General features: G+C 38.7%; 1 protein-coding gene across 1 annotated transcript; it reads right to left on the bottom strand.

The window, feature by feature from the left end:
- Positions 1-2,341: 2,341 nt before the first annotated feature.
- On the bottom strand, positions 2,342-21,824 carry LOC101857042 (importin subunit alpha-7). Its single transcript, XM_005103971.3, has 14 exons — positions 21,437-21,824; positions 19,951-20,082; positions 19,356-19,442; positions 18,602-18,698; positions 17,387-17,478; positions 14,940-15,071; positions 14,311-14,399; positions 13,195-13,294; positions 11,873-12,036; positions 11,026-11,104; positions 8,581-8,706; positions 4,898-5,025; positions 4,100-4,275; positions 2,342-3,457 (listed from the first exon to the last, which is right to left on the bottom strand). The coding sequence occupies exons 1-14, from the start codon at positions 21,446-21,448 to the stop codon at positions 3,264-3,266; spliced, it is 1,608 nt and encodes a 535-aa protein (XP_005104028.1). The 5' UTR covers positions 21,449-21,824; the 3' UTR covers positions 2,342-3,263.
- Between the last annotated feature and the right edge of the window lie 2,821 nt (positions 21,825-24,645).

The following is a 24,645-nucleotide window of genomic DNA, read 5'->3' on the forward strand; positions in this document are numbered from 1 at the left end:
CTCCTGTGCTCCACATAATATGGCTGCTCTGCTCCTGGTTTTATCCCGTGAGGCAAAATTATTCCCACACTTTCATGCTCATAGCTGAGAAAGTAAGCGTAGGCTACCTTGAAGGAAAAACAGAAAGAGATAAATCTCATCGTACTCACTTTTTCGATCCCTCATTCTCATCCTACTACTCTTGATTTCAATTCCCACAAAAAATGTTTCTGAAGTTGTAAAGTTTTTGCATTTGAGGAGGCTTCCCTTCAGCAACTCGGTGCAACCTATATGAAAATGCAATTAACTGAACCGATGGCAGGAAGAAAAAAAACAACTAGGTCCCCCTATCATTCTAACAAAACAAAGTTTTCCCGAGAACCAACACAATAGAGATAGATTCAAATTTTAGTTCTATTCTTAGTATTGACAAGTAAAACTTAAGAGATCCAAGGCCCCATCCCCCTTTCCATCAAACAACTCCCCAGTTAACATAGCCTTCAGGACTACAGCCCCTTTCCAAAGGACCACACCCGTCACCAGAGAGCTGCACCAGGGTATCTGTGGGCCTAGTACAAAATTAAAAGACAGCACAAACTTCAGGCTGGACACCAGAGCAGCCAATTTGTGTGAGAGCACAGCAGACGCAATGTTGATGGTTGTAAAATAAACCAGTTTGGTTATTTGGCACTTACAGAAATAGAAGGGCAAGGACAAGCCAGGTGTATTCCGCCTCAGAGTTAGTTGTGCTCAGCTGAAAAAAAACTGTGACTCGCTTGTTCGACAATTCCGTTCAGCGGGGACAGATGGAACTAGACTCATCCATGCAGCTCAACAAAGCCAGAATCATTCACTGGACTTGTACAAGCTGCCGAACAAAGTGAGCACTATTCCATTTGGCGCTAACAAACAGAACAGGACTAACTCGTACCGTTGAACAAAGAGAGCACTTTTCCAGTCAGCGTGGACAAAGGGGAAGCTTCGACGACAAAATTACTTCTCATCCTCTAAAATGGTTTAACAGCATGCAACTTCTTTGACCACGAACTTGTATGCATCCGTCCTTCCCCTCCGATATCTGTTAGAGCGGTTAGGAAATGCGGGCATTTCCTGTTCATGTGAGAGAGCTCAAACACTGTGACTGAGGCAGAGGCTGTCTTGTATACCGTCTGGGAAGAGCCCACAGCAACGGCGCCGGCTGCCTACAGGAGAACAAAACTCAGCCACAGGCTTTGAACACCAGTGAGGATATACATGTCAATATATATATAAATCTTTGTACAGACCTGACTGACAGCAAACTAAGACCTTGTGCAAAGACAAACCCCAGGCCCAAAGCTAGTGCACACAGTACTCTGTTCCCCTCTTCAAATACATTTTCCCTATCCCTGGGTTTTTTGGCCATAATTTTCTTTAAAGTCTTAGGGTGTCCCAAGAGTCATTTCGTTGATGGAACTTTCATTAAGGTTACATTTATAAAAGCCTAGTCACCACATTTGGACTTTTTCGAGAATGGCTGATGAATAACATTGACAATTATCAGTCTACGCTTGTTTTCAGAAGTGCCTACACTGAGAGCAGTTATGACTATGTCAGATGTAATCGTGAACAAAGACATTATTTTCCGTTTTATAAAGCTAAGCCACGAATTAATCAAAGCAAAAGCATCTCAGTTGTAGTTTATGAAGGCCATACTTCTGACACAACGTTCTACTGGTCCTGTCACTGTTATACAAGGAACTTTGGAGTGACATAAGAGTTATGGAATAATTCATTTACATTTGAGTAGAAATAATTTAGACTTACGATTCCTTAACCCACCTTAAATACCACACTTGACAAGCAACTTCACTTGAAAAGAACAAAAAAAAACCCCCAATATGTTGTATTCCTATTTCCACGACAGCCAAGTGGAAAAAATGGGGTTAACTACAACATTAGAAAAAGCGATTTCACAAGGAAAGAACAAGCTGTAAATTTTCTCACTCCTATTTTACTACCTGTTAAGGGGAGGAACCCGATGAACATGTGCCATAAGCCCCTGCGTAGAGACCTGAGGGCAAGTGTCAGGTGGGTGAGACATTTAACAAGAGCAAACCTTGCTGCCAGTCGGGCTGGCAGTGAGCCTGATGGATTTTTTGCACAGATTTCTACATGTCTGCACACGGCTTGGGTTGAGACAGCTGCAGCAGCTTTCCGGGGGGGAAATTACTACAAAGACTACTCTTCACGCTTTTCCTGACGAATAGTGTAGTGGGTCACACATTTCTAAACGTATAGCCATCACATATTTCTGGACAAATAGCCCTGAAAACCCTAATTTACAGGTAAATATTCGCAACAGTCTAGAGAGAACCCCCCCCCCAAAAAAAAACGGGGAACATAACTGCACTTTCTTAAATACAACTGTAATAAACTTCTGAGAGACATTACTTTGTCAGCAGAAGCGATTCTTGACTAAGCCACCCAGTGAAGAAGTACCCGTACTTGCATACCATAACGTTCACCCTGGAAACATCTGCATCTGTCTCAATCAAACCCGTGAATGTGTGCTTTGTAAATTGCATTCATTCTGATAGGAAAAAAAAAAATATAATAATATTAAACAAATCAAAGACATAACCCAACCAATAACAAAACAACAACAGCATACTGCTCATCTATACGATGGACACTATTCCAATCAAATATGAATATCGTAATCTACAAATTGAAGACATTTGCTAAGAGATACAATGAGCTACCTTGAAGCCACACCTCACAGGACAGAAAGGTTTGCTGAGAAAGTTTTTTACACAACACCGGATCGCAGAGGAAGTCCCCAAGCAGAAGATGCACTTGCCTTGTGGTGGTGGTGGTGGTGGTGGTAGTGGCAGCGGCGGCGGCGAACCTTCTTCGTACTCAGTAAACAGCAGCAGCCAAGGCACCACGTGATATATTATGTCCGAGGCACACTGACTCAAGACCCCCCCCCCCCCCCCTCCCTCAAATCTCCACTTGAGACTACATCTGCGAAATCCAGAAGGGCTTCTTCCACTTTAGACACAGGGCTCTCCGTCTCACCTTAAGACAGGTCAAAGTTCACACCAAAAAACAATTTTTAAAAAAAGAAGAAAAACAACCCCAAAAAACTTTCCACCAGATCTTTCATCTTGTGAGAGAGAAGCCAATCAGAGTGTAGTTTGAGTTTGTGTGTGTGTACAGGCAACTACGACCACAGACTTGAAAAAAGAAGAGGATATTACATCTAGGACCAAATCTCTAACGCTATGCTGGGCTGCCTATCAAAACTGGAAGCCTCCCACGGGGGCGCTGCTGTCCCCGCCGCTGAACTGGTACTGCTGCGAGGCCTGGTCCATCTGCGGGGCCAGGGCCCGGTCCTCCTCCTCTGTCCCGAAGTAGCGCTCGATGATGTCAAAAGCCTTCTGGTAGATCTCCCGGTTCTCATGATTCTGGAGGAACTCAATCTTATCCAGACCTGTGGGAGGAGACGCAGAAGAAAATGAACAGATAGAGATATAATAATATTCTATTGATCTCCTTGTTTTTGCTTTAGTATGAGTTTTATGACACTTGCAACACAATTAGGTCATTTGAGTGCGGAAGATTAGAGGTGTTACAAGAGAGCATAGAACTATAGATGTTTGATAGGAAAGGAGGTATTGATCTCCAGACAATGTATGTTCGGTACGTTTAAGCTGATCATACGCTTTTTTGCAACCCATATGTGGGTGAAAAGCTCTTCTCCGCCATGAAGTTTTTAAAGTCAAAGTACAGATCCAAATTTACTGATGATGACCTTCAAGCCATGGTAGGCTCAAACTTATTTCTTCCCTCAAGCTGAAAGTGGCCCAAGGTAGGTAAAATGAAGAAGCACTGCCAGGCCTCTAGCAGCAAGGATCGAGTAGGTGGTACGAGAAGAAGCCTATGCTCTGAAGAACAGTTGGTGTTCAGAACTGCTACTACGAAAGATTGAAAAGATTAGAACAGTAGTGCTTTAAGAAAAAAAAGACTTTTTTTTGTGTGGACTACACGATGCGGCCCAGGCTCACCCAGACTCTGGGTAATTTAAGTTTTAGACTCGGTTCTACAAGGACTGCACACTCCTCCCAGTACTCACCATAGCATTCCTCGGTCATGACAACGTAGGGGTTGACTCCGTCTCCCTGTTTGGCATCCGTCTCGCCCAGCCGGAGGATGTTATCCAGGCCTGTAAGGGCCACTTGGACAATCTTACTGTCCATCACAGTCAGCAGGTCACACAGTGGAGGGATGCATGACTGCTCCACCAGGAACCTAGGGAGGGGAAGAAAGATTTCATTTTTAGTTTTAATTAGTATGTAGCTGCTACCTTTTCAAAAGAAAAGAAAAATCCAAAAAAACAACATTCAAGATGGTGGGCATTGACCAAGAAACACACATTCAATAAATGTATAACCATAAATAACCGAAAATTTACAGAGGCAAATACAAATTTTTTGCTACAGAATACCGATAAGCCAATACTATTTTTTTTTAATGTATGGAGTTAATATGACGCGACAAGAAGAGAACTTTTGGGATGAACGTATTCTGCAAAAAAATAGAAAGATTGGAAGCAATGCAAAACAGGCCATTTTAGTTTTTCCTTTACTCTCGGCGCTCATTACAAATCTGGTAGTTTTGACACCTTTATCAGCATGGCGGTGGAACAGGTCCAAAATCTATTACTACGGAAAAATAGGTAGATTTAGGAAGCCTTGTACAACTTACCAATATTCAGAAAAAATCAGGATACAGAACCAACAAATTTTAAAAAATTATAATACCATAAATTAGAAATATCAAGTGAAACACCACAAACAATGCAAATCTCAAGTTGTAACACCAGAAACAACACACAAACCAATCTAAACTCCAAAATAAATATCAAGTTTACCTGATCTGTTCTGGTGAACCCCCTGATGTGGCATTAGCAATTGCCCAGGCCGCTTCTTTTCTGGTTTTGAACTCAGCTTTGCCCAGAATATCGATGAGAACAGGGAAGATGTTGCAATCTATCACATTCTGTTGGGAAAAATAGACAAAAACAATCCACTACTTTAAACATTATCACAGGGTCTTTCTTTAGATCATTATTTGAGTATAGACAAACACATCTACACAATTACAGTCATTTAGTGCTGAAAGAAAAGGTAAGGCAAACACACAATTTACATTTTAAAAAGTTAAAGAGCGAGATCTTCATTTGTCGTTTGAGTATCACAAAGTACATCAACACAAGAACAATCAATTAGTGCTGAGAAAAAGAAAGACAGACAAAAACAAGAGTGATAAAAAAAAAGAAGTACCGTCACACTAATCTTAAGAGGTCAAAGCCACATCTTCAGTACATATCAGGGAAAATACAAATGGCAACAGATAACAGAAAATAGATAAGAGGCACATGAAAAGACAAAAGTCGGCCCCATATTTTTTTTTCAAAGCTGGGTCGAGATAAAGACAAGCACTTGGATACAATTAGTACTTATGTATTGTGAAAAAGGAGACAGACATGTTTCAAATTAACTCTATTCCATTCTTGATTTCAATATCTTTTATTCACCAGTACACAGTATTGGTAAGGAAAAAAATTCTTTAAATTAAAGTCTGCCTTTGAGGCACAAATTTAGTACACCATTGTACTGTAACCTGCAACCTTTAGCCTAGGCTATCTCTTTGGCATACAGTGATCTAATTTCCCTGTTATTTTAAAGAGAAATACACAGGATTTCTGTCATTTTCCAGCAAACCCAATAAAACAAAAAACAAAATTGAAACATCTCAGTATTTTTCTTAGTAGAAATTCAAAGCTTGTCCACTTCTGCATCAAATAGCCCTAAAACCATGTAATTCTATGGAAGAATCCTACATCTGTGGACTTCATGGGTGAAAGCACTGGCAGGTTCAAAAACCTGAAATCCGAATTAGTGAAATACCTACGTCTGAAAACTACACGCATTGAGAAATGTCATCAGATAAAACACACATTCCATCAAGATACATGTAGTTCAGGTACTTCACCAATGCATCCCTTTGAAAACAATCCATCCAACCGGGTTTTGGGTCCGCAAAGCAGCAATGTGCTATTCCTGGATGTTAATTTTTTTCACAGATGTATTTTATAACATTCCCCACTGAGACACACATTTTTTAATTTTTTTTAAAAGAGCAGTGTCACTGTCACAGTCCACATTTTTAAAAAACTACAACTGTGGATTCTTGCTAAATAAGAGTTCAGTAATTGTGCATGGTACTTGTGCACACATTGTTTGGGGCTGTAGGTTGGGCTGTTGCAGTTGATGGTGAAATCGGCTGGACATAGACATCTTTTCGTTATGTACGAATTTTGCGATGGACAAATTCTGGGCTGCACCAAGGAAGATAACCAAGTTGGACAATCAAGTCAAAATTTCCATAAATTATGCCACCTGATGCAAAACCTGCGCGCATGATGGATTGATGGCGATTTAATTTTTAAATTTTAATGCTGTAGTCCTCAGTATTAACTGAAATAATTTGGCTTGACATAGAAATATCTACAGCCTGCCCCTTTTGAAACCAACGAAACACTGCTTGTTCCACTGCCCTCTACTTTATCAGTTTATGCCTTTTTGTCCCTGTTTCAGCACTATAATTCTCAATACAATGTACCTTCCGGTGTGTTTTCTTTTTCTTTGGTTCGGAATCTCAAACGTGTTGTAGACTGTTTTCTTTTATATATTGATTTTTCATCCACCTGTGCTTGATCAGCTGTTTGTCCTCAACCGAGAAGTCTTTCTACGTTTCTTTTGCTTCGCTATGATTCACTCTCTTCTACAACTTCACCTAGACCTAACTGTACCGAACATCGGCAAGCTGCTACATAGTGCATAGTCTCTATTGAAGAGAAAGCCCTGACACACGTGGCGGCAATAGGGCCCTACCGGCTACGCGCCTTCACAAGCAGACTCTCCGCTCGCATGTCTGAACCAAATCTGCCACTCTATGAAATCTAAAAATCTGGATCTCAGGGAAAAAAATCGGGATCAACAACAAATCACCAAGGAGACTAGCCAGCTGAAAAAAATAATTTCCAGGGATGTCCATAAATATATATTATATTCCATGTATAGGCCCTCTGCGCGCATGCTGTGTGTGTGTGTGTGTTTTATTATTATTGTTTTTTAATTCTGAAGTATCACGTCAAGGACTCCTTGTCCAGGTGTCTACCCCCTCCCCCCTTCCTCCGTAAGCCTCGAAAGACACTTCAACCAGTGTGCATGAACTTTAGTTGACCCCCGTCAACGGACGGTCCCTGACACGTGCGAAACTCCCACGCCGAAGTCATGTCACGGGATGAGAATGCACCTTTGAAAGTTTTACTCACGGGTCTTGATGACGGGCCCGACTTAACAGAACTTGGAGTACGCTTGTTTTGAAAGTAACAGTAGAACTATGAATAATATTGATCATTTGTGTGCCGCAATTGAAACAGTTGTCAGGCCATCATCAGACAATTCTAAAATTTCGGGTCCGGTAGCCTAACAACTATAGACTACACCACAACTAAATCGAGCAGGCCAGATCTAGATCTAGGTCTACCGCTGAACACTCCTGTGTCGTATGAAACAATGAAACAAACACGTCCTTGGCCTACACCCAGGCTACACTACTCATACTGCCCCCGGCTTGGGCCTATTGAGAGATCATAGGCCTTCACTCCTAAAGTGCCCCCCCCCCCCCCTCTCTCTCTCTCATTGGTAAAACTAAATTTGCGGCTGTCTATAGGCCTGCATGTAATTAGATCTAACTTCGATGTCGCCGATTTTCCCCCTCGCTGTATAGGTACGAATTGTCAAGTCTTCGTGTGTGTTTTAATACACAGAATAATAAAAGGCTCCACATCAAAATTCGGGACCTCAAATTATGTTTGCTACATCTATTATTCTATGTGCATCTTATCTACATTTACTGAAAGAATGAATTTCCTTTTAAAAAAAAAAAAAATCACAATAATATTTAAAGATTGACCGCGACGTGCACAATTGTGATTGTCCAAACGACCCATAGACATGAACCTAAGATGTCAACATCGAGGTCGTTGGCCTAGTGTTTACTGCGACATAGGTCTAGATCAAATTGGGTTCTTTCTGGGCTTGCAATGCTCATTTTGGCCAGTAGGGCAAGCTGAGACAGACCAGCAATGTAACCAAATGCAAAGAGCTAGAGACTGGATGGGGAGAATGACTACTTCCGAAATGTTCCGAAGTTGATAATTTGTTCCAAACTGGAAAAGTTGAAAGCTTATTTTCAAAAGCCGGAATTCCGGCATATGCCAGAAAACTTTCACCCACAGTGGACTTTTTAGTATGGTATGCGCTTGACTTTTGTATGTAATATTACATATAAGTATATATGTATATTATGTAAATCTATCAGGAAATACATAAAAAATTTGTGTCACGACCCGGTGGAATCGGGCGCAAAGTACACAAAATACTCTTTAAGATTTGCAAATGATTGCACGCTTCCCAAAATATCTAAAAAAACATGTATAAAAACACCCTTCTCATCAAACAGAGAAGGCAAAGTGTAACAAACCTGAATTTGCTGTCGGTTACCGGCGGTGATGTTGGATATTGTCCAACAGGCTTCCTTACGGATAGACTCCTTAGAGCTGCCCAGAAGATGCAGCAGGCAGGGGAGAGAGTGGCAGTTGATTATCACCTGAAATGTCAGTTAGAACAAGAATAAATAAAACTATTGAGGCTCCGTTCAGTTTGAGCTTGTTCTGAGAGTAACAAAAGTCATATCAATATGATAACAACCAGGGAAGGAGAAAGGTAGACAGACAGAAGCAACAGAGCTAAAGAAAAGCAGTAGGACCTACCAATGGTGCCCACCTATCACCCCACTCAATTCGGTCAGTTTTAGAAAAATAAAGTACATTGATAGAATACGGGCTATGCAGAGCTGGCAAGGGGTCCAGACAAACAACGGAAGAATTCAGGACATAGGCTTGGACCTGTCAGCAACACCCTCAAACAACCTGGTAACGCCAGTCACAGAAAATCAAGTTCATCTGCATATTGGCATTATGAGTGAACGATCAGCTTAGCAGCATAGCCAGGAAGACACAGCTTCCCTTCGACAGGCAGCACGACAAAAATCCCCCCAAAATACAGCTGAGAAGAGAAAGGGACCAGTAGTTCCTTCAACAGACAAACAAACCCCCCCCCCCGAAAACCACAATAATCTGTCCAACATTGTCTATAAAAAAAAAGCCCCTTTGTTCATAATATGATGCAGAAGTTACCATTCTGCCATTTAGCTTTCCCTTGTTTCATAATATGATGCAGAAGTTACCATTCTGCCATTTAGCTTTCCCTTGTTTCATAATATGATGCAGAAGTTACCATTCTGCCATTTAGCTTTCCCTTGTTTCATAATATGATGCAGAAGTTACCATTCTGCCATTTAGCTTTCCCTTGTTTCATAATATGATGCAGAAGTTACCATTCTGCCATTTAGCTTTCCCTTGTTTTGATACGACCAACTAAAGAAAATTTTGCCTTGTAAAAAGGGAAACAAATTAAAATCAGCATTTTACCTCACCTTGAAAAAATAACATTTCAGTTTATGGGTATTTTCAAAGAGATCTTCAAAATAAAACAAAGATGCCAATCGTTTTTCACTGCAAAAATGAACAACTGTTACTTATATATAAGAAACAGAGCTGGTTTCCCAAAACCAAAACAGAAAAACGAAATGCTAGTAACTTGCAAATATGAACGTTCTTTTCGAAGAATGAGGACATTAGCTCAGGCAGACAGAAATGAATACGGGATGGAAAAGAGACTAGTCTACAAACAGCATCCCCTAGCCACCCGTAGAAGATAAACGAGCCATAAAAGTCTGTTCCCAGAGCTCACACACAGTGTGGACACACTTCTTTCATTCTTTTAGAGTCACTCCTGTCTTCGCATGCAAGAGAAAAATTTAGAAACTCCAACACGATAAATCCATCAGAAAAGCACGAAACAAGACACTTGGAAAAAAAAAAACAAACGAAAGAAAACAACACAAGGTTTGTATTGGTAAAAAAAAAGTCACTTAAATGAAGCAGCATTTGGAGTTAGTATAAAAATTAATCCAAGTAAGAATGGTAGAATGCCAAAACATCCAAGCTCCTGTAATGAAACCAGTCAGGCTAAAAGGGAAATATATAAATAAACCCAACAACAACTTTGACCTGATCAAAAAAACAAAGACCTACAACAGCTTTGTACACTGTCCAGACTTCACATCAACTCCACAAGGCTTCTTGTAAAGCTGAAAAAATTATTTCAATACTCAGGAGTGTTAGCTGTCTTTCAACAACACTTTCCAGGCTTGACATCAATTTACATATTTCTAAATCAAAATGAAGGCATATGTACTTCCCCAAACTGCCCACTTTAGAAAAGATTAACTGATTAACTGGAACCAAACCATGCCAGCACACGCACACCTGTCAAGTGTGAAAGTTTTCACATATCCATTAACATTACTTGTACGAGTTAAAAACCCTAATTGACACAAACAAATAATTTCCAAGTTGGACAAAAATTTTTGGTACAAACTTGATTCATTTAATATGAACACACAAAAGAGAATGCACCTCCCTTAACATTAGAGATCGAATCAACAGTGAAACATTATCCACTCCATAAAACACACTGTCACTCTCTGACTACAAAGTCCAACATTTGTTTTTTCAAGTGATCAGTATTTCTGTTCTCTTCCTGTTAATTGTAAACCCTGTAATGGACTGACCTCAAATGAAAGGATATCACTCCAATCTTCAATTTGAAAGTCAATCAGTTCTTAACTGCACATCTTGACCTCTTCATCTTTCTTCCTCTATTTCTTTATCATCCCAAGGTCCTGTGACAGGGCTGTCCACCCATATCTTGTACGTGAGTACATTTTCCTCCTTCAGTTTTGCCTCAAGATAAAAAATTTTTATATCAAATAAAACATTTTATCAATGTTTCCTCAACTTACCTGTGTCTGACAGTCATCTCCGGTCACAATGTTGCCCACCACACGCAGAGCGGCGGCCACCACACTCTGGTGATTGTGCCTGGAGCAGGAAAAGGAGACACATTAACTAAAAGCACCCACAAAGAGAAAAACAAAGCAAGCAGTCTATTCCACACTTCAGTATCAGCACCAGAGAGATTTCATGTGTTTAGAAAGCTACCAAGTTTTAGTTTTTTAGAAAAAGATTTACGGCACTTTGTTTAGTTTTATGTTTAAGTAAAAGCTTTACGGCACTTGCAACGCAATAAGGTCATATAAGAGCTGAAGATTATTGGTGTTACAAGAGAGTAACAAACAAAATAAAAAGGAGGAAAGATAAGGATAATAGATGTTTGATTGGAAAGGAGAAGTAAACAACACCAGAGTACTCACCAACCACCCACGACGGCACTTACAACACGAATAAATTTGTAAGTGCCAACATTTAGAAGTGGTGCTAGAAAATAAACTACACAGATAAAAGTAGAGATAAGAACGATAGATGTTTGACAGGAAAGAAGGAGCAAACCACACCAGTGCATCTGTCAACCATCCAAAGCTACCAAAACAAACAACACCTGTACAGTGCTGACTGAATCTAAACGAAAAAACTACAAAGACACAAAAGTTACAGATACATCACAAATTGTGCAACAAGAGAAAAAAAAAGACAAACCTAAAAGGTGAGTTAAAAAGTTTTAAAAAACCAGAGTAGAATTTAAAAAGTAACAGAAAATGACTCAACAAACTCAGGAATATTGTGAAACAAAATAACTCAAAATCAGTACATTCTAAAGAAAACTTTGCCATTTTACATTGATCAACTTACATAAGCAACTCTACAAGTCTGCGACAAACACCAGAGTCGATGACGGCCTGGATCTTTTCGTTGGGTCCGTCCGACAAGTAGGACAAGGCCCAGCAGGCGTCGGCCAACACATCTTTGTCCGAGTGGTACAGCAGGTGGGCTAACACAGGCAGAGCAATACACACCTGGTGGATGCATCAGATAGAGAAAACCGTTAAACATGAAGCCCAAGACACTTTACACGTGTCTTTTTTTTTTAGTTTAGTCTACAAAGAGTTTTACGGCGCCTACAACCACAAATTTTAAACTTTGTACTTGAATCATTGACTCAAACCAAGCCGTACTGTGAACTGCAGTGAAAGCAACCAACTTGTGTTTCACGAGCTCACATATCTCTTTTTAAAGTAAGGACAAACACAAGGAGAGCAAAAGAAGTAGGAACTACCAGTGGCACCTTCCAACCACTCGTCTGAGTGAGTAGAAGCACATTGACACAATTTCAGTCATTTAGTGCTGGAGAAAAGCAAGGCAGACAAATAGGAACAACAGAGGGAGAGAAGAGAGCACAGAAGAAGGACCACTAGTAGCTCCCTCTAATCACCATATCTCTATATCTTGTTCACAGATCTTCCCAAGGACTACAGACTACTTTGTGCAAGTCATTACTAAAGTCACTGTTGCAGTTTTTTTTAACCACTATCGGCTTAAAAGCCAAAAAGTATCTTATTTACAACAGATAAACAAAAATGTATCTTTTCTAGAAATCTTGATAATCGCTTTCTCAAAAGACACTTCGGCCATCCCCCCCCCATTATAATAATTTTAATATTAGGAGATTGAGCATCAATTGGGGGAGGGGGGGGGGAAGAAAACAAATTAATGAAAATTCAATCGCTGAGATTACATTATCTGAACTATGGATTTCAAAGCAAAAATGTGCTGGTGACTCCTGTGTTGTTCACATCACATCTGACTATTTATTCACTCAATCAACATGAATAAAATCTAAATTCGTCTACTACCAAGACATGAACAAATATCAGTAATCACAATTTGCCACTTATTTCTCTGCCCAAAAGCTCTATAGAAAACCCTATATAATCCTGGCGATTCCTGACACCCATCTATACAATTTATCTAAGTAAGCCACCCTTAGTCTTCATCTGTCTTTTTTACCTTTTATTTATTTTATATTTTTTTTGGTAAGAGCAAAATGTTCAAAGACTTTATATCCATTCAAATTCTCTAGGAACTGCATATATATAAAGAATTATATATATATATATATCTCTTATTCTTGCTTGTTTTTATGGTAACCTACTCTTTACATAAAATGGACTCACTTTACTAAAATCAGGCGGCGGATTCTTTCCCCGACACAAGTTTGAGAGACACCACACTGCATTGCGTGTCATAGACAAGCTGGCACATTTCCTCAGCAAACTGGAAAAAAGAAAAAGTAAGAAATAAGAAGTCAATCACAAAGAAAGCTTAAATATAATACCAGCTGACCAGTAAAAAAAGTTTGTTCAAAGTAATGTCAATTGCTTTCCTTTTTATGACTCAGTTGACATCAAAATTGACCTGAAGCTAAAACATATATCCTGATTATGTTTTGTAAAAAATTAATTGCTGTTGCACAGAGTAAAGCTGATAAAGCAGTTCAATACTAAATGGCACGCTGTTTCAGTTTAGATGTTTCAGCAAACGAAATCTCCCACATTGATTTGTGCTTTATTTGCTCAGGAATACAGGATGGATATATCTTGAACAAACATTAAGTTCAAAGCGAAAGGTCATATTGTACATGGTTGATTTCATCCAAAGATTATCTAATCCATGCGAGTCCTGAAAAGAAATGACCAGTCTGCTGTACTGTGTGACATAGGTTTGTGTTAAAGTGCGGTTTTGATAAAAATAGGTTAACTTTCTGATATTTTCGGAGTATGCTGTAAATCTCCATTTAATGGTTTTATCTTGTTTTAACCATGAACAGGTGAAAAAGAACAAACTATAAATGGCACCGACTTGCTTTTCTTTTGTCTGTGAAGGTTCATAAAAAGGACCGTCACATTCTCCAACTAGTTTATCAAATATTAACGTGATATTTTGAAGCAGTCAAATATCATTTGAGTAGTCATTTTGTCATCATGTAGTGAATCAGGCTCAAAGAAACAGTAGCAGTAAAAATCATCTAATACCAACACTAAGGAAACAGCTTCTCCAATTCCAAATTCATCTCCTTCCATGGTTACAAATGGTGGTGCTTATATACTTTATAAACAAACTTTACGCTTACATAAAGCAGACTAAACACAACAAAAATCACACATCTCAAAACCACACGCCCTGCAGTAAAAGTAGTTTTTTTTCTGTGTCGGCAAGGTTACAAGGGTAAAAGTGAGCATTGAGATAAGAGGACATCAGCTACAAATAGCACCATGAATATTGGTACTTACTGCAAAAGAGGTACAAGAATTCCTTCGCTGAGCACATAATCCCGACACTCCGGACTGTCCCCAGCTATATTACCCAAAGCCCAGACAGCCTGAAAAAGACAGCAACCTCTAGTAAGTCTAGATCAATCTACAGTTTCGTCCAGATTTGTAAACAACAAGATAAAAATTGAAAACCCACCTACACAATTTTCTTTATTTGTCTGAGCATATCCCTAAATCCAGGAGAGAATGTACTTGCATTTGTGAGAGTGCATGCATGCATGCATAGAGAGAGAGAGGGAGAGAGAGGGAGAGAGAGAGAGAGAGAGAGAGAGAGAGAGAGAGAGAGAGAGAGAGAGAGAATGAAGTGTAAAAGTTTATGTTATCTTAACTGTAAACTGTAAAGAGCAAATAGCATTCACAACATGGAAATGCTGTACAAAATTACCAACAATCATTGTTACCACTATCAATCTCTAAACTGGACCTGGAAGTTAGCATCACGTCCAATTCTTCATTATGATAATAAATAGCATTCGTATAGTGTCACGGTGTGCTAACCCCAGTAAGAAACTAGCTTTGAGCGATTCTTTACCCCTTAAAGAACATACCCATACTGTCTTCAAGCCTATCGATGGTGCACAATGTACCTGTTCTTGAACATCCTCAATCTCCGAGCTGAGCAGGCGTATAAAGATTGGCACCGCCCCAGCACTGATAACCATACGCGTCTGCAGCGACGTGCCAGATGCTATGTTGGTGAGGGCCCATGCTGCCTCAAACTGTCAACAAAAGAAATAAATCATTCACACATTAGTTACCTTGTTTCAATAAATAGAAGCATGCTGACATGAAAACGGCACTTTTCTACACAAATAAGTCATATAAGTGCCAAAGATTAGAGGTGTTACAAGAGAGAAACAAACAAAAAAAGAAGGAGGAGAGATAAAGACGATAGTAGTTTGACAGGAAAGAAGGAGCAAAGCCACACCAGAACACCTGCCAACCGCCCACAGGCCATATAAGAGCCTGAAGATTAGAGGTTTTATTCAGAGCTTCCAGCAAATGATGTCATTTTTCGAGGATTTTCGGGTCCAGGGGGTGGAAGGGGGACAGCGTCCCCTTTATGTTTGAGAATTTTTGGTTTCAGAGCATCTTAAGTATGCCATTTCTGGCTATTCAAGCCTAAATTTAACAGAAAATTAGTGAAAAATAAAACACATTTGCATAGGTCTACATAATTTTCTGCTTGTGTCAATCCATATATTTCCAAATCCAAAGCCATGCTTTCTCCCTTGTACAGATACTGTACATCCACAACTAGATCTATAAAACTTGACAGTTAATGTTCAACTTTTTTCTGCTAGTGTTGGTTTGCACCATAATCATCATAAGGTGTAAAATCCGTATAATAATAGTATAACAGCTTGACTTGATCTAGATCTAGATCTAATATCTCTAGATTCTAGTCTAGATTTTAGATCTAAATAACTTGACAGCTTATTCAACTTGAATCTACAACAAAACTTACAAATAAACAAGTCTGGTAAAAAAAAAATCAAGCTCTCTTTTGAGTTTTCTTTTCTTGGCAGGCCCAAGATCTATTGAATCACAGTCGTCATTTCTTCCTCTTGTTTACATAGCTGGTGCTCTGCTTCTTGAGCTTTAGAAAGTGAAAGTGAAAGACACTGTCTACACTTTCAAATAAAAGAGCACTTCCGGTATGGGTTGGTTATTGTTATTGTTGACTATTGGTAATAACGGAAATTTTTTAGTTCGCATTAAAAAATTTTTTTTAACGGAATTTCACGGAAATTTTTCCATTTGCGGAATTCTGCTAATTTGCGGAAGACTGGAAGCCCTGGTTATTAGAGAGTAACAAACAAAAGATGAAAAGATAAGGACGATAGATGTTCAATAGAAAAGAAGGAGCAAAATCATATCAGACGACCCGCCACCACCCACAGCGCTGTGAGAAAAAGCAAAAAAGACAGTAACAACAGAGAAAAAGAAGTAGGATCTGCCATAATCGCTCTCCAACCACCTGATCATGCACAAATATGTTGGTTTTACCTCGTGATAATCAGACAGGGCAGATAAAAAAAGACAAACAACATACCACTGACCAAACTAGAAAAAGACTACAACAAAAAAATTAACTTCTTAAAAAGACAAGCCAGTTATACTTTGTGGCCAGTCATCTGTTGCATCATAGAAGAAATAGGGGTTAGGTACATACACCAAAAATTCAAAGAAAGCAAAAGGGTAAGGCTAACCCCCCGAAAAAAAATTAATTAAAAAAAACTTTTTACTCATCTACTTGGAATTTGCCTAAATTTTTCATACAAGATCAGGTATCACACATATGTGCGGCATTGTGGTGAAATTAGGTGCTTGTCAAAATAAAGAGATCTACGAATCAACATTCTCCTCCCAGTGGAATCAGGCGCTTGTCAATTTTTGGGCATGTGGAGTTATTAATATAGTTTAATTAGCCTTACTTTCGATGAAAAAAATACCAATCTATCTAGGGCAAAAGTTGAGATATTAGCAATTGAAGGAGACAATGGTAGCCTGTTTTCAGGCATAAAATTAGAAAGAAAATGGCCACCAAAGTTAGGTGACTTCCAAAGCTGGAGAGTCCTTGCAAACTAAAAATGTACATTTTGCTTGTTCCTTTAATCAACGTTTTTCAGAAAAATCCACACAGAAATGGACATATTAAGTGCTGAGCCCAAAAACAAATTTTATAAATAAAAACTGTCAAACTGGCGGTAAAATACTGGCTTCTTCAATTTCTTTATTTTGACGAGCGCCAGATTTCATCACGATGCTTCATATATGGTAGTAGCTTTACTGTGCAAGTAACTCAACAAAAGCTTCTGAAGTTCTTTCATATTTCTTTCAAACAATGTAAATAAACATAAGCCTACTCCACAACCAAAATTCATCTTGAAAGTTTCAACCGTTACTGTATACTTCCTAAAAGATGCAAACCACTTCAAGTTTATCTCACTAATTTTCTTCAACATTTGGGAATTTAGCCATGTATGGAACAAACACAAAAATGAAAGACAGCTGTTGAGAGTGAACAAACCTGTAAAGACCAGCTGCTGTCTCGCTGCAAAAATTCTACAAATCGGGGGATGATGCCAGTCTGGATAACTTCATCAATAGGAGGATTTGGTTCTAAGGAGAGGGTCAACATAAAAAAATATATAATGTAAGCAAAGCATTCATAGGAAGCAAATAAAATCAACAACAGTTAATCTACATTTCTACATGATACTGGTCTTTTTTATCTTTCACCTGTACACAATTTCATGTACTTCTGGAAACTGTACTATAAAGGAAGACACCGATAACAACTCAATGACTCTGTAAACTTTGGCCCAGTTGATATCAAGTATATACATATCATGTTTCACATTTTTCCAATGGAATATCTGAGGGTGTTATTTTTGTTATCCTGCATATTATATTATATATATCTTAAATCATATGTAATTTTTTAAAATTGTTACAGACATATTCAAGTGGCACATAATAAAGAAAAAGGTAATTTCCCCCCCCCCCCCAAATAATGTGTGTAATGTCTCTCAATTGTGTTACTAAAATAAAAGAGCATAATTAGCAATTTTAATATTAACACTCAAAACCATAAAAATATAAAGAAACAGGTTAAAAAAGATCAGAAAAAATAATGTAACCGTATGTTCTATTGTCGAATTCCTTTTAACATTGCGATGAAGACAAAAAGGATTTGACACCTGTGCCTGTCCCAATTTAAGAGAGAGATGCACAGGGAACGAGTTTTTCAATTCAAACTTTTACCTCAAAAAAGAAGAAAGCAATTTCTCAATTCATGGCCACCTCAGAGCATAAGTTACTACAGCTGCAAATCATGAAAGTGTATCTAAATGAAGCCGTCCTCATTTCCATTTGGACAAAAGAATAGGATCAGGGTACCCGCTGAGAAAATTTGTCTCCAGAGAAATGAGGACAAAAATCCATACAGAGCATTACGTAATATCTTAAAGATATTTGACCATGGACAATAAAATTGTTAAATCTTCAATGTACTGATCTTACGCTGAAACCCTTTCACTTACATTCATACACAAACAGAGCACTTTCACCAAGTTTCCAGAAAATGTGACCTATTCTAGGGATTGAACAATACTGTTCACATGAAACATAAGGTTGTGTTTATCAGTATGCAGATTACCCTAAGCAGTACATTGTCATTGAGTCAAAAATACAACAAAACCTTTTATCAGTCAGTATCATATCTATCATCATATCTTATTACCTCTTGATAAAAGTTTCCGAAACTTTTGTGTTGCCATTTCTTGCTCCTCTAAGACATCACTGTACAACGCTTGCACCATCTCTTGACTGATACCTCCCTTTAAAGTTGAAAAGAACAACATATTATACAGTTGAAAGCTAAAAATTTGTCCCAAGAGGAATAAAAACACGGTAAGTGGCCAGCAAATTAACACAAGAGAAAAAGAGTCTATTTCAAACCAATATGTTGAGCCACTTCTACTGGAACTTCAAATTTCTTTTGGAAGGGGGAAGGCTGTATCTAGGCTTCGACTCGTAGCATTTTACCTTACTTTTAAAGAAGAACCCCCCCAGTAATTCCAATAATTTACATTAAGAATACAACCTCACTTTCTTTCCCAGAAAACGAAAAATATCTTATTAAATCCAAATCTTCATATATGTCAACCAAGTAAACAGAAATTTTTAGAAGTTTCTCACTGATAATCACACTATCCCATTGGGATGGGGTGGGGGTGGGGGGGGGAGGCCTCACTTTGGTAGACGGCCAAAGCAAGACAATTCTTAATTGATTATCACAGATTTTCATACCCAACACTTTTCTGATGGACACCGAAACCTATACTCTAAAATCATTTCTCTTCAAACAGTAGTATTCTGAATATCAAAACCTCCCGAATTATAAAATAATAAAACAAATAACAGACTTCTTCTGTTCTTGGGAATAAAATGACAGAGTTAACATATACACAAACACAATAACAGCAAAGACTTACAGAAGAAGACACCATTGGGTCTTGCAAGTCTGATGGAGAACCACTTTCATCTTTGTCAGGTATGGCAACATTTCGTCGCTTGAAGATCTGTCATTAAAAAAATATATTATATATATAATAAAGCGTGTTAACAAAGAATTTTCTAGGCCAGTAATTCTACAAGTTCAAAACTTAAGTGACAGAAACATTGAAAAGTCTGCTGTCCTTTACATGTTACTTAGTTCCAAAGAAAGATGAACACAAAGAAAAATGAAACAAGATTGAATCTGTAAAATATCTAGCTTATACCATGCATTCTTTTTCCAGGCATTGAAATTGTACTTAAGCAAATGTGAAAATGACCAAGAGTCGAGCAGTATGATTCCCTGACTCATTTACAAGAGAATTAAAAATTAACACGGCAGGATTATAGCACTGTCAACTACATAACTCTACACAGCCTTTTCCAATGACAATGGAATCTGTTGCTTCTTTTTTCATTCCTTTGTGCACCCCCTTCCCAATTTCTATCCATTTCAAAGGCAATATAAAATATGGCAGGCAATGGATTATATAACAAAAGCAGCTTCCATTCCTGAACAAAAAGATGACCAACCTGTTCCTCTCGTTTCTGTTTTCTCAACTGGATTCCCTCTTCTTCTCTTCTCCTTCTCAATTCCTGCGAATCTAAGGCTTTGTTTTTGTAAGATTTAAGCCTGTGATTGGCAGGGCCTTGAGCGTCAGACATCTATGAAAAAAAGCATTCAAGATTTTAAGCACGATTCAATATATATATAATATATCGCTACCTTTGAACACTTGTAAGGTAATATGATTTTCCATGAGATTTAAAATTTTAAAAACTTTTGAAGCTGTCATATAAGAATATGGCATATGGGGAGGACTTTCGTAACGAGTGATCACTATGAGACAGAGTAGAATTGAATAGAGGGTAAAGGGTAGCAAGCCAAGGATAGGACTAAATTTAGATCTAGTCTAGGTCTCTTCTTTATTTTGTGCTTGTTGGGGTGGTCGCTCGTTACGGAAGTCCTTCCAAAATAGGCAAATTTAAAAGGTCTTTAAAACCCTTTGAGCCTAGCCTACAGGACCTGTGCACTAGGGTCTGGAGCTCCTTTGGTTTCGGATTGACTGTCGGTAGATTTACATCATCATCATTGTAGCTAAGGATATAATGGATTTTATAGGCTCAGAGTACAGAAGTCAGCAAGTAAAAGTCATGTACGCTCAGGTCCATCAGGTTTTAAGACAGAAGACTTTCACAAATGCTCGATTTAGTCTGACAATGTCTAGACTTGGTCTAAAAAATTAATAGACGACAAGTTCACCGAGCCCTACACTTACAAACACGAAACATAAAACATAAAGATCTAGATTCTAGATCTAGAATAATTGGATGGAGACTGAAGTTTTCTAAAGGCTGGTGGGGTCAATGTCGGTAGATTCAAGACCTGTTGTCTGGATTCCATAAAATGGCATTCAAAATTGAATTGGATTAGACCTTGCACAAAAGAAAACAAGAAGGAGATATCAGCTGGACTTTTTCAATCAATTTTCCCTCTAAACAGCTCAGAAAAAGTCTTTGATTGATTTGGACAATCAGTCAACAAGCTGAGACACTCCTTCAGTCCTAGTCCTGTGGTCAGGAGTAGAAACCTGAATCAAAGCTGTAGCTGTACTGCACACACTGTAGTCCTAATACTAGGTTAATACCCGATCTGTTCATACTATCCAGTATGAATTCATTCAGGCTCTTTATCAATCATGACCATTCATATGTGTGTGAGTTCAGCTGTTCAGCATTATTACCATGTTGAACATCATTGTAACAATAAGACTTCACACTTTCTCTCTTTTGTAAGTAAGGATATTGATTAGATCTAGATCTAGATCTAGTCTACAAATCATGTGGGCAAGTGAAAATGACCCAACAATGTATTTCATTCGCCCTGACCTCAGTTAGTGTACGAGAAATGTGGTTCCTTAGCTGCTTTTAGGCCTTAGAAATTGGCTATGCAGCATGCATTCTTGTGATTGAGACTATGAACACTCTTTCTCAGTATTTTCATATCTTACTCTCTTACCGCTGATGGCATCAATGATAGTGATTATGCTCTTGGTTATAAAGTTGGTGAGTTTAGACTCGGTGGTTCGTCCTTCACAATATGGGTACAGGAAACCAAGGCCGGCTAGGAATCACCCAAGCCTGTTAAAAATTTGCCTGATTGAGAAGTCAGGCTCGTTTTGTGCCTTTCGCGATGACCGACATCAAACAGGAAGCTCGACATGTGCTGGTAAAAATGATCGTCTTATTTTTGTAGAAGCTAATTTTCCGTTTCAAAATGGATAAATAAATACAAGGCAGGTTAATATTTAAAGTTTAAAGACAAAAAATAAAAAATATTTTCATTAATTTGTTCTACTATCTCGACAAAAAAGTAATTAGGTCACGAGAGGTCAATTGTACCCATGTTTCGTTATTTTTTTGTATCGTACTTTAGAAATGTGTCGCCAGAAAAGGAAAATAGGAACGAACTGTTCTGAAAGGAAAGACAGAAAACATTATGATTCATTCTTTCTGGTTTAGATCTAGTTGGGTTTTGTTCTTTTTTAAAGTCTCTCTCTGTCTGTCTGTCTCTCTCTCTCTCTCTCTCTCTCTCTCTCTCTCTCTCTCTCTCTCTCTCTCGTTGTATTATGACTGCATTCCATTCAAGGACCTTACAAAATAAAATTAAATACATTTATACACAAATAAACAAAGTATAACCGTCTTGCTGCCACGTAATTCACGTAATTGAGCAGACAAATCAACTCCGAGAGCACAACCTGAACCCAGTCTGCGCAAATTTTAAGAGAGAGAGAGAGAGAGAGAGAGAGAGAGAGAGAGAGAGAGAGAGAGAGAGAGAGAGAGAGAGAGAGAGAGAGAGAGAGAGAGAGAGAGAGCGAGAGTTTAGTTAAGGGAAAACAAGGGGTGTCTGTGTGTGTGTGTGTTGGGGGGGGGGGGGGGTTGATGTTATTTTGTTGTTGTTGTTGTTTGTTTGTTTGTTTGGTTTTTGTTGGTTTTTGTTGGGTTTATTTTAGGGGGAGGGGGTTAAAAAAAATTCTTGGCGTACTTTCGTGCCGCATAATATAATAACAATATACCGTATAAAACCTCATATTCTGCAGAAGACCTCGCTTGAAAATCAAACGTTTTTACTATGCCTATGTTTGCCTACCTCTTCCAGCTCCCAGACAATCTTGTTATGTTATAATTCTTGTTACCGACATTCGACTGACTTAAGGCGACATAGTGCATAAACATTATATCTAAAACAAGAATTTGATTCTTGAATAAATACCACCGTAGCATCTGCTATATTACACCCTCTCCCCTATTATAGCTAAACATGGGGAAACGTTTTTTGAAGTTTAATAGGCAGCAAATATTGTTATTCTTTAAAACTATTTTTAAAATGATGTAGCTATATATAGGCCTACCCTGCTAGACAGACAAACATATAGATAGATAGATAGATAGATAGATAGATAGATAGATAGATAGATAGATAGATAGAAAAACTAAGAAGTGCCAGTCGATTGGCTGAAGATACATAGTGAGCTATAGTTTTTGAAAATCTTTACTACATGTACATGTGAATTAATTATTAAGATGTTCATGAATTTGGTTTAAGTGTGCCGTAGTTCAAACGGCAGAGAAGGAGATGGGAGGACAACATTACAGAGTGGACAGGAAAGACGATGGGTGACAATCTGAGGAGAGCAGAGGACAAAAATAGATGGCGAGAGCTGGTTTTCCAATGCAGTGGTGCCCCAACGGTTGCCCCAACCACGGGATAGAAGAAGAAGAAGAAGTTCAAACACTGGACTTTTCATTTAAATAATAACACCCCCGCCCCCCCCCCCCTTAAAAAAAAAGAAAGAACAATGTTTTTCAACAATTGTGAATCATACAAAGACGTTTTAACACTCCGAGAGGCTGCATAATAATATATATCACCCATGTAAACAAACGGGGGCGGACTGTGTGTGCCCACTTTACAGGCTATATACCCTTTTGCTTTCTGATAGCATTTTGCCACCATCTTTCAGATTTTCTTCTTTATATATATTTTTTCCCTTCTGTTCTTGGCCTCCATTCAGATGTCGTTTAGCACAAGTAATAACTATAATACACGAACTGATACTGTAGAAGCTACACGTGGCCCACATAGACTTTTGTCGTTTAGGAGGCAGGATTCTTTAACCCTGCTTGTATGAGCCAACTCAGACTGAAAAAGATACATATATATGTTACAGTAAGAACGCGTACCTAGTGAATACGCGTAATCACTGAATATTTCAGTGAAAACGCGTAATCTCTGTTTCACTCGGAGATTTCACGTAATCACTGAAATAATCAGGAATTACGTGACATCCCTGAAAAATGGTCACAGTAATAACGCGTACTCCCTGATCAGACATGTGTAGTATAATATACTTTTGTAAAAGCTTATTCCTTAAATAGTCAGTTCGGTAACAAACTCTCTCTCTCTCTCTCTCTCTCTCTCTCTCTCTCTCTCTCTCTCTCTCTCTCTCTCTCTCTCTCTCTCTCTCTCTCTGTCTCTCTCTCTCTCTCTCTGTCTCTCTCTCTCTCTTTCACACACACGCACGCACACATACATACACACACACACACACACACACACACACACACACACACACACACACACACACACACACACACACACACACACACACACACTCACGTCGTCACTTGTTACAACAACTGAGGCTGCTATGACAGCGTAAGTTACACTAAAGCCCTGCTTTGCAGCATTTACATCGCTTTGAACTACACTTTTTGGCTCCACTACAGTTGCATCTTGTGAAGCCTTGTCCACCTGAAGAGGATTGAAAAATCACCGCCGAACGCAGTGAAACAATTTTTTCGGTGTTTATGTCGTCAGTGTTCAGAAGACGCTCAGGGCACAGATCGAACTGATTTCTGGAATGCAAACCAGCTTTTACGGCTATCTTCTCGTCTGTCAATTATGACACCAAGGATATTTCTAGGATCGCCTCTCCCTCGATCAACAAGTGGAACTGGCACACAAACTGTGTCCCCTTTTTTGCCAACTGGCATATCTATATTACAGTAAGAACACGTAGATCAATCTAGTTAATACGCGTAATCACTGAATATTTCAGTGAAAACGCGTAATCCCTGTACAGTGGCGGGGCTATTACGTGAATTCACTGAATGCTCAGTACATATGTAGTAAAAACACGTAAAAAGATAGGTCTAATTTTA

The sequence above is a fragment of the Aplysia californica genome, unplaced genomic scaffold (assembly GCF_000002075.1).
Source record: "Aplysia californica isolate F4 #8 unplaced genomic scaffold, AplCal3.0 scaffold00399, whole genome shotgun sequence".
NCBI classification, from domain to species: Eukaryota; Metazoa; Mollusca; class Gastropoda; order Aplysiida; family Aplysiidae; genus Aplysia; species Aplysia californica.